This window comes from Heterocephalus glaber, unplaced genomic scaffold (assembly GCF_053883595.1).
Source record: "Heterocephalus glaber isolate CG9 unplaced genomic scaffold, H.glaber_assembly_v1.0 deba00000347, whole genome shotgun sequence".
NCBI lineage: Eukaryota > Metazoa > Chordata > Mammalia > Rodentia > Bathyergidae > Heterocephalus > Heterocephalus glaber.
In genome coordinates, this window is record NW_028258143.1 from 15,094,130 (window position 1) to 15,109,565 (window position 15,436).

General features: G+C 37.8%; 1 protein-coding gene across 18 annotated transcripts in view; it reads left to right on the forward strand.

The window, feature by feature from the left end:
- LOC147829866 (uncharacterized) overlaps positions 1–15,436 on the forward strand; it is a 96,588-nt gene that overhangs the window by 62,899 nt on the left and 18,253 nt on the right. For 6 of the 18 annotated variants that reach the window (XR_015445389.1, XM_087196000.1, XM_087196048.1 and 3 more), the window contains one exon: positions 7,253–11,166. The exons of 8 other annotated variants lie outside the window; for them this stretch is intronic. Coding sequence is in view for 4 of the 10 variants with exons in the window: in XM_087195977.1 (XP_087052103.1) it covers positions 9,078–9,695 (618 nt within the window). In the remaining 6 variants the exon portion in view is untranslated. 4 more of the 18 variants (XR_015445386.1, XR_015445370.1, XR_015445419.1 and 1 more) reach the window with 2 other exon arrangements.

The window sequence follows — 15,436 nt, forward strand, 5'->3', positions numbered from 1 at the left end:
TATCCTAGGTAGTTCTTGCTTACCCTGAATTCATAAATATTTTCCCTTATAATTTCTTCTTAAAGTTTTCTACTTTTAGGCTTTCTTATTTAGGTTCATAGATCCCTTCAAGTTATTTTCATGTATGGAAAAAAAGGGTTCAGGTTAATTTTTTATATACGGATACCAGGTGTTCTAGTGCCATTTGCTGAAGACATTATCTCTTCCTCAGCTCTTGAATCAAGTTTATATTCTATAAAATGCTAATGTTAAATAATCTTTCAAAACTCAGTGGACCATATATGTGTGGTTCTATTTCTAGATTCTCTGTTTGATTCCAATGATCTATATGTCTTTCCTTACACCAAACTGCCTTGATTACTGTAGCTTTAGAAGAAGTCTTCAAATTGGGTGCTAAACATCTTCCAACACTGTTTTTGTTTTTGTTTTTGTTTTTGGCTTTTTTGAGTCCTTTGTACTCCTACATAACTTTTTTTTTTATAACTTTTAAATTTCAATATCCAGTTCTTCATTTATAGCAAGTATACACAGACCTGAATTTTTATATATTCCTTGTGTTTTCTAATCCTGCTAAATTCAAATACAAGTTCTAGGGGCTCCTAGAGATTTCTTAGTATTTTCTCTGTAGATGATCATTTCATCTACATATAAAGATTTTGCTTCTGCCATGCCAATCCTATTCTAGTTGTGTCATTTTATTGCCAGACTATTTTGGTGGAGACTAGGTTTCAAGTTTAATGGACAGATAAAGAGTAAGTATATCTGCCCTTGTTCTCCACCTTAAGGAGAAAGCATTGTATCTTCTCCATTCATGCAAGGTGTTCTCACTGGAAGTATGGAGAATGTGTCTTTAATTTGTTGAGAAGTTTCTGTTCTACTTCTAGTCTCCTGATAGCTTTTACCATGAACAGCTATAGAATTCGGTCCAATATTTTTTCTCCAACTAGTGACAGGATCATATGGCTTTTTCCTTTCCTCTGTTCAAATGATGACTTTTGGGGGTGGATCTTCCAATGCTGAACCAACACTGCCATCCCTATAACAAAACCACTTTCTACATCCTGCCAGATCTGACTTCTAATAGTTTGTTTTGTTAAATAAATTTCTATCTATGTTCATACTTTTTTCTTCTATTATCTTTATCCAGTTTAAGGATTAACTCAATGTTGATTTCCTAAAATGAGGGGGGAAGTATTCTTTTTTTTTCCTTTTCTGCTTTAAATGTTTGATATAATTTATCAGTCAAAATGTATACCAGCTTGTTGTTGTCATATAGGTAGGTTTTCAAGCTAGAAATATACTTTCTCTAATAAGTGCTATTCAAATTTTATATTTCCTCCAGAGTTAGTTTCATTAATTTGTCTTCTAATTTACTTCTTAGAAGTTGTCAAATTTATTTCAAAACTGATTTTTGAAATATGCTTTCTATATCCTTTTGAATTCTGTAAAATCTATGGTAATGTCTCCTAGATCTTAATATTGTAATTTTAAAAATGTATAACTGATATTGTGTAACAGGAAGAAAAAGTCTAAAAGAGCAGGGGAATTGGGAGGGGTAGGGGAAGGAAAAATAGAGAAAGGAAAAAATATGAGAAGAGGAAAAAAATGGAAAGAAGGTCTTTGCAAATAGGGAAGGGTGGAGGGGGTGAGGGGAGGGCAAAGGAAGGGGAAAAAAAATAAGAACCAAGAGACTCATGTAATGGTACAAGATCCCAATGATGAATTTAACTGTATGTATACCTAAAATGTACCAATAGTGTTAATGGGGGATAAAAAAAATAACCAAATTCGGTAAAGTAGCAGGATACAAGGTCAACACACAAAAATCAATAGCTTTCCTGTACACAAAAAACGGACTCACTGAAATAGGAAGAAAAGGGGCAAAGGGGAAGGAGGTGGGAGGGGTAGGGGAAAGGAAAGAAGGGAATGGAATTAATATGAGATAATGGAAAAATAGGAACAAAATCTTTGTAAATAGGGAGGAATGGAAGTGTTGTAGAGAGGGCTGGGCAAGGGTCAAAGATGGGAACCAAGAGAGATTATGTAAAGGTGCAAATTTCCAATGATTAATGTCATTATATTGTATACCTAAATTGTACCAATGATTAGAATGAATAATCGATAATGCAAAATAGGAAGAAACGTTCCAAAGTGGTAGGGGTAGTGGGAGGGGCAGGGGAAAGGAAAGAAGGGAAAGGAAAAATGATGAGAAATGGAAAAAATTGAAATAAAGTCTTTGTAAATAGAGAAGGGTGGAGGGGGTGAAGGGAGGGCTAGGAATGGGGAAAAAATAAGAACCAAGATGCATCATGTAAAGGTACAAGTTCCCAATGAGAAATGTAATTGTGTTGTATAACTAAAATGTACCAATAAAAGAATTTAAGAAAAACAAAAAACAAAAAATAAAACAGACTCACAGAGAGAAATGGGGCAATCAATTCTTTCACAATAGCATACAAAAAATTGAAAGACCTAGGAATCAACCTAACGAAAGAAATCAAAAACCTCTTCTCTGAAAACTATGGCACTCTGAAAAGAGAGATTTAAGATGATATCAGAAATGGAAAGACATCCCCTGCTCCTGCATAGGAAGGATCAACATAGTGAAAATGGCCATACATCCAAAGGTGCTATTTAGATTCAATGCAATCCTAATTGAAATCCTAGCAGCATACTTTACAGACCTTGAGAAAACAATCCAAAAATTCATTTGGAACAAGAAGAGACCCAGAATATCAAAAGCAATTCTAGGTAACAGAGACATGGCAGGGGGTATCACAGTCCCCAACTTGAAACTATACTACAAAGCTACTGTGATAAAAACAGCATGGTACTGGCAAAGAAACAGACCTGAGGACCAGTGGAACAGATTAGAAGATGCGGAAACAACTCCAGACACATCCAGCCACCTCATCTTTGACAAAGGAGCCAAACACCCTCACTGGAGGAAAGATAGCCTCTTTAATAAATGGTGCTTGAAAAACTGGGTTTCAACTTGCCAAAATTAAAACTAGACATATATCTCTCCCATGCACTACACTAAAATCAAAATGGATTAAATATCTAAATATCAAAACAGAAATGCTGAATTGGCTGGAACAGAGGTTAGGTAGAACTCCCTTGAAGACATTGCTGTAGGAAAAGATTTCATGAACAAAACCTCAGTTGCCCATGAACTAGCACAAACAATCAACAAGTGGGATCTCTTCTTATTAAAAACCTTCTGCACAGCAAGAGAAACCACCAACAGTGTGAAGAGACAATCCACAATGTGGGAAAAAATTTTCACCTGCTGCTCCTCAGACAAAGGTCTACTATCAAGAATCTGTAAAGAACTTTAAAAAATCAGACCTCCCAAATGTAAAGATCCAATCCAAAAATGAGCATCTGAAATGAACAGACATTTCTCAGACAAAGAAGTAAAAATAGCAAATAAATACATGAAAAAATGTTCAACATCACTGGTCATTCGAGAGATGCAAATGAAAACAACACTGAGATTCCACCTCACTCTAGAGAGAATGGCTGCTACCATGAAATCATCCAATAACAAATGCTGGTAGGGCTGTGGGGAAAGAGGAACCCTGCTCCACTGCTGGTGGAAGTGTAGACTGGTGCAAGCACTGTGCAAATCAGTATGGAGATACCTCAAAGAACTAGGACTGGAAGTCCCATTTGACCCAGCTATTCCCCTGCTGAGTATCTTCCCCAAAGAATTAAAAGAATCATACCACAGTGATATATGTGCACTCAGGTTCATAGCAGCACAATTTGTAATAGCTAAAACTTGGAAGCAGCCCAATTGCCCATCAACTGGAGACTGGATAAAGAAAATGTGGTTTTTTAATAAAATGGAGTACTAGTCATCCATTAAAAATTAGAAATTAGAAACATTTCTAGTTAAATGGATGCACTTTGAGGCGATTCTTTTAAGTGAAATAAATAGGACACACGTGTAAATATCGAATAGTTTCTCTAGTGTGAGAAATGGAAAATGTAAATAAGGACTAAAAAGTATAATAGATAATGTGAAATAGGAAGAAAAGGGGCAAAGGGGAAGGGGAAATGGGAGGGGTAAGGGAAAATAGAGAAGGGAATAGAGTTAATATGAGAAAATGAAAAAATGGAAACAAAGTCTTTGTAGATAGGGAGCGGTGGAGGGGTTGAAGGGAGGGCAGGCGAATGGGGAACAAATAAGAACCAAGATGGATTATTTAAAGGTGCAAATTTCCAATGATGAATGTCATTATATTGTATACCTTAAATGTACCAATATAATTAATTTTTAAAAATTAGTTAAAACTATGCTTTCTTATCAGGCAATGTGTGCCAAAGTTACATTTGTATGATAACTTACAGCCTATATAACTCAAAGGAAGCAATTCTCTAGCTCCTTGCTCCAGCTGGAGGAATAATGTCCAGTTGATCACTCTTACACCATCAAGAAAAAAAAAAAAACTTTCCTATTTCATTCCCCTCAACCTGTCAAGTAGTAGCTCAGTGGAGGAACATGGTCAAGGCAACAGTCGGGGGCTTTCTGAGAAAATGCCTAGTCTTCTTTTTCTAACCTATACTGAAATTTTAGTCTCCTAACATATTCATTCAATGTTTTTTCTGCTGAGGTTTTCATAAATATTTTACTTCTTCAAAAGCTTGTGCTTCAGAAACTCTTATTATGACCTTAAATGATGTCAGATTGCTATGCACTCTTATCTCGTAATAGTGAAAAAGTAAACAGTTTAACATCCCCATCACTCCAAGTTTGTAATGTCATTAATTTTTTGATTCATTCACTCATTCAGTGAATATTTAGTGAGTGTTAAACCTCGTCTCCCAGTCTTTTATTATCTCAGTAAATGGTGCTGCCATTTACCCTGTGTTGGGGAGGGTCACTCTCTTAATTTCTTTTCACACTTAAGTATATCCAGAAATTCTGCCAGCTCCATCTTCAAAATACCTCTTGAGTCTAGCCACTTTTCACAATCCCACACGCACGCCTTAGTCCAAACCACCAACACCTCTTACCTTGACTACCAAACTGCTTCCTGATGAGTCTCCTTTACTCTTATCCTACACTGATTATCCTGCAAATTGCATCAAGATCTAAAAATAGGAATCATTTCTGGTCAGTCTTATTCTCAAAACCATCCCATAGTTCCCAGCACAGTGAATAATACATTTTTCTTCAAGCCTACAAGGCCCTACCTAAATACACTGGCCCCTAGCTACCTCTCCTACTACTTGACCCTAGTGCACATGATTCCAGCCACACACTTTTCCTGTTCTCCCTCCATTGCTGCTATTCTCTTAGGGTCTTTGCATTTGGCAACACTACACTATTTCCCCTATAGTATTTCTGATGCACTTCAACATTCTTTCCCCAGAGAAGTTTTTCCCAATCCACTCAACCTGAAATCATTTCTCAAGCCCCAGACACACATACACACACACACACACACACACACACACACCCCTATCACTAATCTCCTATTATGCTATATACTTTTTCATAGTACTTATCACTAAAAATGCAGTGTGTGTCTGCATTTCCACCAGAGTATTAGCCCCATGCGTGCAGAAATATTTTCTGTATTGAGCACTGCTGTATTTCTAGCACCACATCAATGCTTAAAGCATAGAAGGAATTTGAATAACATTTATTGATAATTTAAATGCATGACAATCCTCTCTGCTAACTTTTCTTAAAGGAGGCTCCTCCTCCATAGTATCTAGCCTACCATTAAAACATTGCAGCCATTATCCTTAACATTGCTACAGCTTCCTTACTCTCCTACAAGTTTTTAAAGGCTTGTAAAGACATCCCCTGCTGAATAAAGACATCCCCCCCGAATATGGGGGGGGGTGCAGAGAGAGTGATTAACTATTTGGAGGAGATCCATTCACTTTTCAGCTTTAGTACTACACATCGGTGGCAGAGTAGGTGTTTGAACAGGTGGGATTATCTGAAATGATAAGAAAGGCAGCTGTGACAATATCTTCTTTCCTGAACTATCACCACATCTGAAATTCTACTCCTAAGGATCAATTATTAAGTCATCTATATTAGGTATTAATTCTTCTTCAATTATTCAGACCATTAACAAATTCTCAGGGAACAGTGTGGTTCTTTATCCCCAATGCCTAGTTCATCCTTTGTACAAAGAGATACTCAATATTTGTTCTCTAAGTGAATTGACTTCCCTTTCTGCATTTACTACTTCTTTAAATTTCTTTGCTTCATGTCTTGCCTTTATCACTCCAAACTCTGTCAAATTTCTAACTTTAATCACACCCCAAGATTTTTCCCAGAAGTAAATACAGTAGCTATTGATTAACAGCAAAGATCTTGGCAGCTGAGATGAAGGGCACAGATGCTTTGCTAAAATCTAATCTCTTCAGCCTAACACTTAAGCTTGCCAAGAAACTGGTTCCAATCCATGTGTCCCATGTGTAGCTGCCCACTATCCCAGCCAGAAACTTGCATTCCAGTGTGGCTGGCCTCCCCATGTCCTCCATGTCATTTTTAAACCCGCCTTTATAACTGTTCAGGTGTTTATTATGCCCATGGAAAAGGCACCCAATCTTCAGGATTTGAATCAGAGAGTAACTTCTCCATAAAGCCACCTCCAACTATGCTAAGCTAATGCATCTCTTTATCCTCTGAAATCCCACATCAATAAGTATTAGTACTCCTTGTGTGAACATGTAATTATATATTTTCCTCAATCATAATCTAATTGTTCTTGAATTTATCTTGTCTCTTCAAAACATGGAGTATAGTTTTTTTCATGTATTTCTTCTGTATTTCATAAAAGCCTAACTTAACTGGTTGCTTTTACTCAGGGTAGGGCTCAAATACTATTTGTTGAATTGAGTTGCATAGTTAATTAAATATAATTGGCTACAGGGGAGATGTAGTTATCATTATAAAGGTTTTACAGAAGTCAGTGTTAAATTCTAGCACTTCGTATTGAAAGCAAGATGTCACATTAAAGGTCCCTATTTCAAGACTGGAGATGAATGAAGGCAGATACAAAATGTGACAGTGATCTTTCTCTGAGGTCATCCGTCACTAAGTAAAGAAAACAGCCCTCACCAAATATGGCTTAGATTTCCTTCTTTCTTTTTTTTTTTTTTTTTAGTAAATTCTTTTATTGGTACATTGTAAGTATCAACACAATTACATTTCTCATTGGGAATTGTACCTTTACATAATGCATCTTGGTTCTTATTTTTTCCCCATTCCTAACAGGCTCAGCTGCGTCCCACCTGCCTGGCAAGTGGAAGGTTCCAAGTTTGATCCCCAGTACTGGAAAAACAACAACAACAAAAAAACAGTGACAATAATTATACCTCCATAATACATAATTTGAAATTTTAAAGCATATATTTATATATAATTTTTCCTACTAACAAAAGTATTAAATTTTCAGCAACTACAAGTAAACTCTCTTCAGATACATTTTTTAAATTGACATTTTGTTATGACTGGAGTAGAAAATGTTCCTCAAAAGGCTCACTATGTTAAAGGCTTGGTTGCCAGCTGGTAGGTTTTGGGGAAGTGATTGGATCCTAAGGGCTCTAACTTCATCAAGTGGATTAATCCATTGATGAATTCCGATTCCAGTGGTCTTATTAGGAGATGGAGCCTAATTAAGTGAAGCAGGTCACTAGGGACATGGCTATAATTTGTCTCTGGGCCCTTCCTCTCTGGCTTTTCCCTGTCTTCTACTTGGCTGCCATAAGGTGAGCAGCTTTCCTCTGCCATGCTGTGTCGCCATGATTCTGCCTTGCCACAGTCCTAAACCAATGGAGCTGACCAACTATGGACTGAAACCTCTAAACATTTCCTCATTGAAGTTGGCTTTCTCAGGTATTTTGTCACAGCAACACAAAGCTGAGTAACATAACCTCCATCACTGGATCATTCTATACAGTATAAAATTAAGTATTGAGCAGCCTGGCCTTTTTGGGCTGTTGCTGCCATGTTATCTTCAGCTTTTGCAGTTGGATTTGTGCAGTGTTGTGCCACTGTCAGCACTTCTGGGTTGAACTTAGGCTGAGCTGACCATCTCCACTTTGTCCAGTGTCTGTCCTTCGCCTGCAAGCCAGCCTTTGTCAAAGTCCTGTTGGCTTCTCCTTGGAAATGACTCATCTCTGTGTCCCCACTTAAGATAAATTAGCATTGAGTGCCACGTGTGACCTAACATGTTTGAACTTAATTTTTTTATGAAAAGCATAATGGAAATAAAAATTATTTATTATCCCACCAACTAGAAACCAAAAAAAATTAAGTACTGAATGCTTGATTTGGGGGCTGGTACATTCTGTTCTACCAGAAACAAGGAAGTTATCCAAAATGACTATGGTCGTGTCAAAAAGATTCAGGAGCAGCTTTATGAGCTCATACTGGCAAAAGATGTTACAATTTGAGCAATAATCACAGTAGTAATTACCATAGGTTGAAATATATCAAATATATTTGAAGTCCATAAATTAATTTTAAGAAATCGTTTAAAATTCATTTGTGACCTTTCTGAAATCCTTAGTATCAGCTATTTAAAAAGAGCTGGTTAGTTTCTTTTTATAGAAATATTCTGGCTAATTAGTAAAGAAGAATACTAGTAGGCTATCACTGTAATAGATTGTTTTGTTAACCTAATTCTTCACCCTCTCTAGTATCAATTTCCCTTTCTTATATAACTTTCCAACACTGTCCTGTTGAGCTACTTTATGTTGACATGGACAATTAGGACAACAAGCTATAGTGAAAATTAAGCCTTATGCACTCACTGTCAGGTAGAAGAGAAAAGGACCAGCTTCTCAGCCTTCCAGTTTTTCTGTGGAACAATGCTGGTCCAGGGTCAGATAGTTGCAATGCACATAGGGAATCATGTCATTGCTGAGGAGCCCTGAACCAAAGGCTCCTGCCCTTTCACTCCTTCCCAGGGACTAGAAGGAGGAAGAGAAGGAATGGCTGTGCGTGTGTGTGTGCGTGTGTGTGTGTGTGTGTGTGTGTGTGTGCGCGCCCGCGCGCTTTGTTATAAATACTTGTTTGCTGAGGGGTAACAGGGCAGATGGTGCTGTACAGAGCTGGTATGGGTGTGGAGCTGAACACCACAGAGGACAGACACGTGGAGTGTGCCCAGCAGGGCTGGTGGTGGCATCCCAGGGCCTGTCACACGTGCCCGGAGAGCGAGAGCTGGCAGGGGTCTGGTACAGGCTGGGGGGAACCGACACCCTGGAGGCTCCCTGGTCCAGCCCAAGGTCTTGGACGGTGGCACGGCGGCACCGGGGCTCAGCTGGCATCGTTCAGGGCCTTGCGGGCTAACTCGGGTAGCACGAAGGTGGCACACAGTGCACTTCGGCGTTGTAGCACTTCAGCTGCCTCTGCTCCACCTGGGCCTGCGTCAGCTGCTGCACAGGCTCCCGGAAGTTGGTGCTCTCTGGTTCTTGCTGCACAGCATGAAGCCTATCTGGCCGCTAGGGTAGGTGGGGATGGTGCAGTAGGCTTAGCCCACTACCGGGAAGAGGGACCTGCAGAACTGCCACATCGACTTGATGAAGTCCAGATACAGCCACTGGCACTCACCCTGGCAGCAGAGGATGTCGTCCTCCTTCAGCGCCGTCTTCATAAGCTGGAAGGACTCCTTGAAGAGGGTCTCAGTAGGGCCCATGGTATTGAGCCAAAGTGAAGAAAAAATGCCTCAGCTAAGATTCCCAAGAAGGGAGTCTTAAGGGATGCACCTGGGAACTACCTTAGCTGAGGCACCTAATAAAGAGACCTCTGAATGGAGGTGCTTGCCCTAGGAATGTAGATATGTACAAAAATATGGCTGGCCCTGGAAGGCATGAGTCCTTTACTGTAACTCCCTCCGGAGACTGTGATGCAGTGGCAGCTCCCCCCACATCACATCCCATGAGGCCTGCCTGGTAAAGCCTTGTCATTGCCTATGGTCCGGTCTGAAAGTTCACATGTAGATTTTAGTTTGGAAGCTGATTCTCACCTCCCATTAGAGGCAGGATTATTTACCTCTTCTTAGATTTGGCCAAATAACTTGCTTTGTTCAACAAGATAAGTGAAAAATGATGATAGCAGGTAAAGTAAATGCTTGCTATTGTATGCTGCCGAGATTCTATGACCCTTGCTTATATAGTAACAGTTTGCTGATACAATCTCCATTTTTAAATTACTCGTTGGAGCTAGGCAAAAGTTACCAATAGCTGTTAATATCACAGAACAAGAGACTTCATATGATGTGCCTCCTCATAGAAGTATATAATACCACCTATGAAATAGCTATGACAAAATTCAAGCTTGAAATGGATCATGCCTCTAGTGATAATTAAAAATTTACAGAAAGCATATATAGGTGATAGAATGTATAAAACAATACTGAAATCTAAATTATGGGAAACTTTGATGACAAATGGTCCAGAGGACAAACGGTCCAGTTTGTCCTCAAAGGTGGGGACAGGGGAGAGAGAGGAAGCAAATAGATTTTAAAATACTGAAGGAAATATAAAAACCAGTCACCATGGGCCTGGGATTTAGCTCAGTGGTTCCACCACCTGCTTCGCAAGTGCTACATCCCGAGTTCGATCCCTGGTACCAAAAACAAACAAACAAACAAAACCAGTCACCACATAGGGCATTAGATCCCAATTAAAACAAAATGTTTAAAAATATGAGACCATAGGCCGGGGATTTAGCTCAGTGGTTCCGCTGCCTGCCTTGCAAGCACAAAGTCTCGCTCGAGTTGGATCCCCAGTACCAAAAAAAAAAAAAAAGAGAGATAATAAAGGCTTTTTTATATGAACACTGGATATTTAGTATTTTAGGGAATTATTGCTATTTTAGAAATGATAATAGTTTTGTAGTTGCTCTACTTTTTTGCAGCACAACAAATAGCCCTAGAACTTAGTGGTTTAAAACAGCAGACATAAAATTAAATCTCACAACTTGGTGGACCAGGACATTGAGCAGGGTTCAGCTCGGTAATTTTTCTGCTTCAGTGGTACCACTTCATGGTATGCACAGATGGGCAGACATAGGAGATCCATGATGGCTTTACTTTCATGTCTGGTGCCTTTGAGAGGAAGACTGGAAGGCTGGGTTCAACTGAGCACTTGCGTGTGACCTGGTCACTGTGGCACTTTCTCGGTTGTCAGATATCTTACATGGAATCACAGATTTTCAAAGAACGTGTCCTAAGAGGTCCAGATGGAAGCTTCAAAGACACTGAAGAACTAACTTTGGAAGTGCCAGAATGCTGCTTCAGCCTCATTTTACTAGGCAAGCAACTTGCTATCGTCAGCTGGGATTCAAAGTGAGGAGAATTAGACCACGGAAGAGGCCATATGTCATCTATCTCAGTGGTTATCCTTTTAAAAGGAGATACCTTCTAGAGGTATGTATATCTATTAATAATAACTAAAGTAGTCACAGATTTAAAAATATGTTCTCTGAGATTTACATCAAAATATTTGATGGAGGAAAGGGATAGGGATCAATATATTCTATTTTCATATATGTTTGACATTTTCCATAAAAAGAAAGTTCCAAAAAATTAAAGGTTAAATTGTCTTTTACCTAAAATCTATGTAATGTAAAAGATGAGACCACCAGAAATATATCTAGTACTATACATTATGTGTAATATATTTTTACTGATAGCAAATATTGTGAGTACCTAAATAATTACTAATATGGATAGGTATTTTGAAACTGAAGGACAAAGTTTCACGTCCTTAAATTACTAGTGTGCAAATATACATATATACATATAATTTTAATTCACAGACATCTTATTCTTGAAATATTGGCAGTCATTTTCAGTGGTCTATAAAGTACTTTCAGTATCGAGTACAGTAAAGCCTCAACTGGATCCTTGGCTATGTGGTTTAAAAATATTTAAAGACTTTTATTGGTCACATCCTTCCAGGGAGACAGTCAACTATTTTTCAGTTAAAAATTAACATTCTTTAATTGCCACATTTTCCTTGAGGCATAATGCAGTGACTGAATTTTTCCTTTCTGAGAGATCTGGCGCTTACAAAGTCTCTAATCAAGCAGAACTAAAATGAATAGCTGCATGAAAACAAAAATTGCATAATATACACAGCATTTTCAGTTTCCCTAAGCTCTGTGTAGCCACTCATTTTCATATTCACTATATCTCTATTATTGAACAATCTGCAACTCTAAACAATGTAATTCTCGTACTCCATGTGTAAAGATACAGAGACTAGGCTGCTAACACTTGCATTAATAACTATCTGACCAAATGTCCATATTACTAAGTTGGTATTGTACCTTATGTGGCATTCCAAATCCACCCAGTACCTGTGTAATAGCATTTGATGCCAATACTTATTATCACACTAGAGTGACTGGGGATCCCAAGCAGTAGTTGGGGGGATTCCAGCCCTATTTGACAAACATGCAATGATTCAAAGGAGAAACAGCATGAGGAGGAGGCAGATGGCTTTGGTGTACATGTACCTACTCTCCTCCTCATCCCAGCACTACTAGGGCCCTGCATAGAAGAGTCTTCTTCCTATATTCCTTCTATGTGATGCTAAAGTAGGAAAAGAAGGGAATAAATTAGAACTCATTTCCACATAACCTTGAGGAAGCTACTTATTCTTAGTTTCTTCCTCTATAGATTATAATCTCTATCCTATCTACTACACAGGACTATTAGGGCCATCAATTTTATGTAATAGTCTCTGAAACAACTTTGGAAACCTTATAATCCTCTATAAATATATTATTAGGGGTAGTATCTTACATAAAAATATGTTTTGGGCAAGAGGTGTAGCTCAGGGCTAGAGTAAAGACTGAGGGGTTCAATCTTCAGCACAAAAAAAACAAAAACAAAAACAAAATACTCCCCAAAACAGACAAACAAAAATCAAGCAAAAATAAAACTTTTTAAATTTGTAGTGTATTCCACCATTTTCTAAAATATAGTCAGATACCATCATTTTTAAATAGGAAAAATACTTTGAATTATACAGACATGGAAATGATTGCTGGTCAGCTACTCAATATGCATTCTCTCCTTCCATTACAATAAAACTAAGAGTTTATCCACAGTGATAATGTGCCCAGTAAAAGGCTATATTTCCTGTCCCATATTATAGCTACTCATGAGTTTATAAATAAGTCCAAGATTCTGATACCTTATTTAGGAATTTGTAGATAAACAACAAAAGGGTGGTGAAGCCCAACCGACCTCCAATGCTGCCTGACAAAGTTCCAGCTGGGGGAAAGAAAGGGTGGAACACATCGTACCCTCATGTTTTATTTTTTCTTGCCATAATGTTTATAATTGTTACTCTGGTCACAGGAGTCACTGTGTTTGTGACTAACAACAAACTCTCCATGAGGCAAATTGGCAATGATATATTGAAATCTGATCTGGCTCAAAAGTCCCAAATTCCAGTTTCTCTTAGTTCTATTGCCACATCCACTCCTAAAGAGACCTCTCCTAAAACCCCCTCTGTTTCCCCCACTACTATGACTCCCCCTCTTATTGCTGACATTCTTTTTACTAAAGGGGTCTTATGAAGAGATTGAAAGGACAGACTTTAGATGTAAGAAATAGTGGAAAATGGGAAATAGAACGTTAAGACAGGTAAAGACATTAAGGAGACAAGTTACTCAAGCTGTAAATATCTCCTGCTCATGGACTATGAACCTAAATGACATTTAGTTAAGATGAATAGAGGTATAGAAAAATAGAGAGCTAATAGCAAACTGTATTAACCACTGTGCAGTTTCTCAAGGGCCAGCTGGTGACCACAAGTTTGACACTTAGTTGATTAAATCTTGCTTGTACCCCCGCTGATATAAAGATTTTGATTAAGTTACTTTCTGTTCTGTTTAGGTATGGGTAAATAAGGGGACAGTTGTAATTTTTAAATATGTATTCATGATGTTCAATGAAATGAAACAGCTTAGAGGAATTGTACTTTGTTTAGCAAAAACATAAACTTTACTTCAATAGAAATTGCTAAGGCAATTTAAAATGTAAACATGTTCCGCCCAATGCCTCCCAGCTATTGCTTAAAGATACAAAAATAAATCAGACCATGAGATTTCTCAGAGGGAACCTGAACATTGCTTGTGAAGATTCTTTCTCATTGCCGGCCCAGGACATCTCCCCTTCCTTCCTACATCGACTGCACATCGACTGCAGCTGGTCTGCGGCAAAAGGGTAGAAATCATCAATAGTTTTCTCTCACTCTTCAGTCTCTGTTAAGTTTCTTTTAAGTCTCTCTTAGGCTTACTTTTTTGTGTAGATATCAAATGTTTTCTTTTTTTTTTTCTTGGTACCAGGGATCAAACTCAGGACCTTGTGCCTGTGAGGCAGGGGCCATAACCACTGAGCTAAATCCCCAGCCTAAATCAAACTTTTTCTAAACTGCTCTTAATTAGTTGTCAAATTTGGAAAAATGTGAAGGAGTCATTAATATTAAAGTGTACATAACTAATGCTATTTTATTATTCAAAACTCTAAGGAAGGTTGAATTTAATATAATTTTCCAATCAAACAAGGAAAATAAAATATTCATATATGATAAAAATTCAGTATTGTCTAAAAGTGATAAATGATAAAGCAAATGCTAATGCCTATTAACATTAATGCCTATTAACATTGCCTGTTTTATTCCTTGTATTACACACTCTTGTTACTAAAAATGGTAATGATAACAAAACATTGAATGAACAGTATAGTCTTTAATGCGTATATATTTTACTACTTTGTCACAAAATAACAAAACCATGTTTTAAGCTTATATATCTCCTTCCCTTTGACACTTAAAATTAAAAATAACTAAGTGGTATTTTCTATGCTTCTTATAGTTCAACTTAGGGAGAAAAATGGCATAATCAGTGAGGCAAAAGAAGTGTTCAGGAAAGGATCAATATTTTGTCTTTCAAAACTGTGCTGTTTTTCCTAAATCCTCCCATGTAAACAGAATATGCTGGATTTACAATGTATGAAAAGAAGTATAGCATTGTAAGCTCTATGAAAATCTCACTGGATATCCTGAAAGAACATTTCCAGGTCTATTTTATGATCTTCTTGGCAGACTACTTAAATCTCAATGTGAATGAGTAAAACATATAAACCTATTCTTATTTCTAAAAGTTGACCTTAAATGTATCACTGTCAAGCAACAGGATGTCTTTTAGAAGGCAAAGAGAAACCCACCTATAAAATCTAAGGACAGAATCTATGGTTGTCCAATGAGCTGATCAATTTTTTTTTTCATACCGGGGATCGAACTCAAGACCTTGCGCTTGCAAGGCAGGTGCAGTGCCAATGAGCTAAATCTCTGGCAAGCTGATCAATTTTACTGCCTGAGTATAATTCTAAGCACTGTAGCAGATAAATATACAGATCTCTGTCAATTGAAGTCA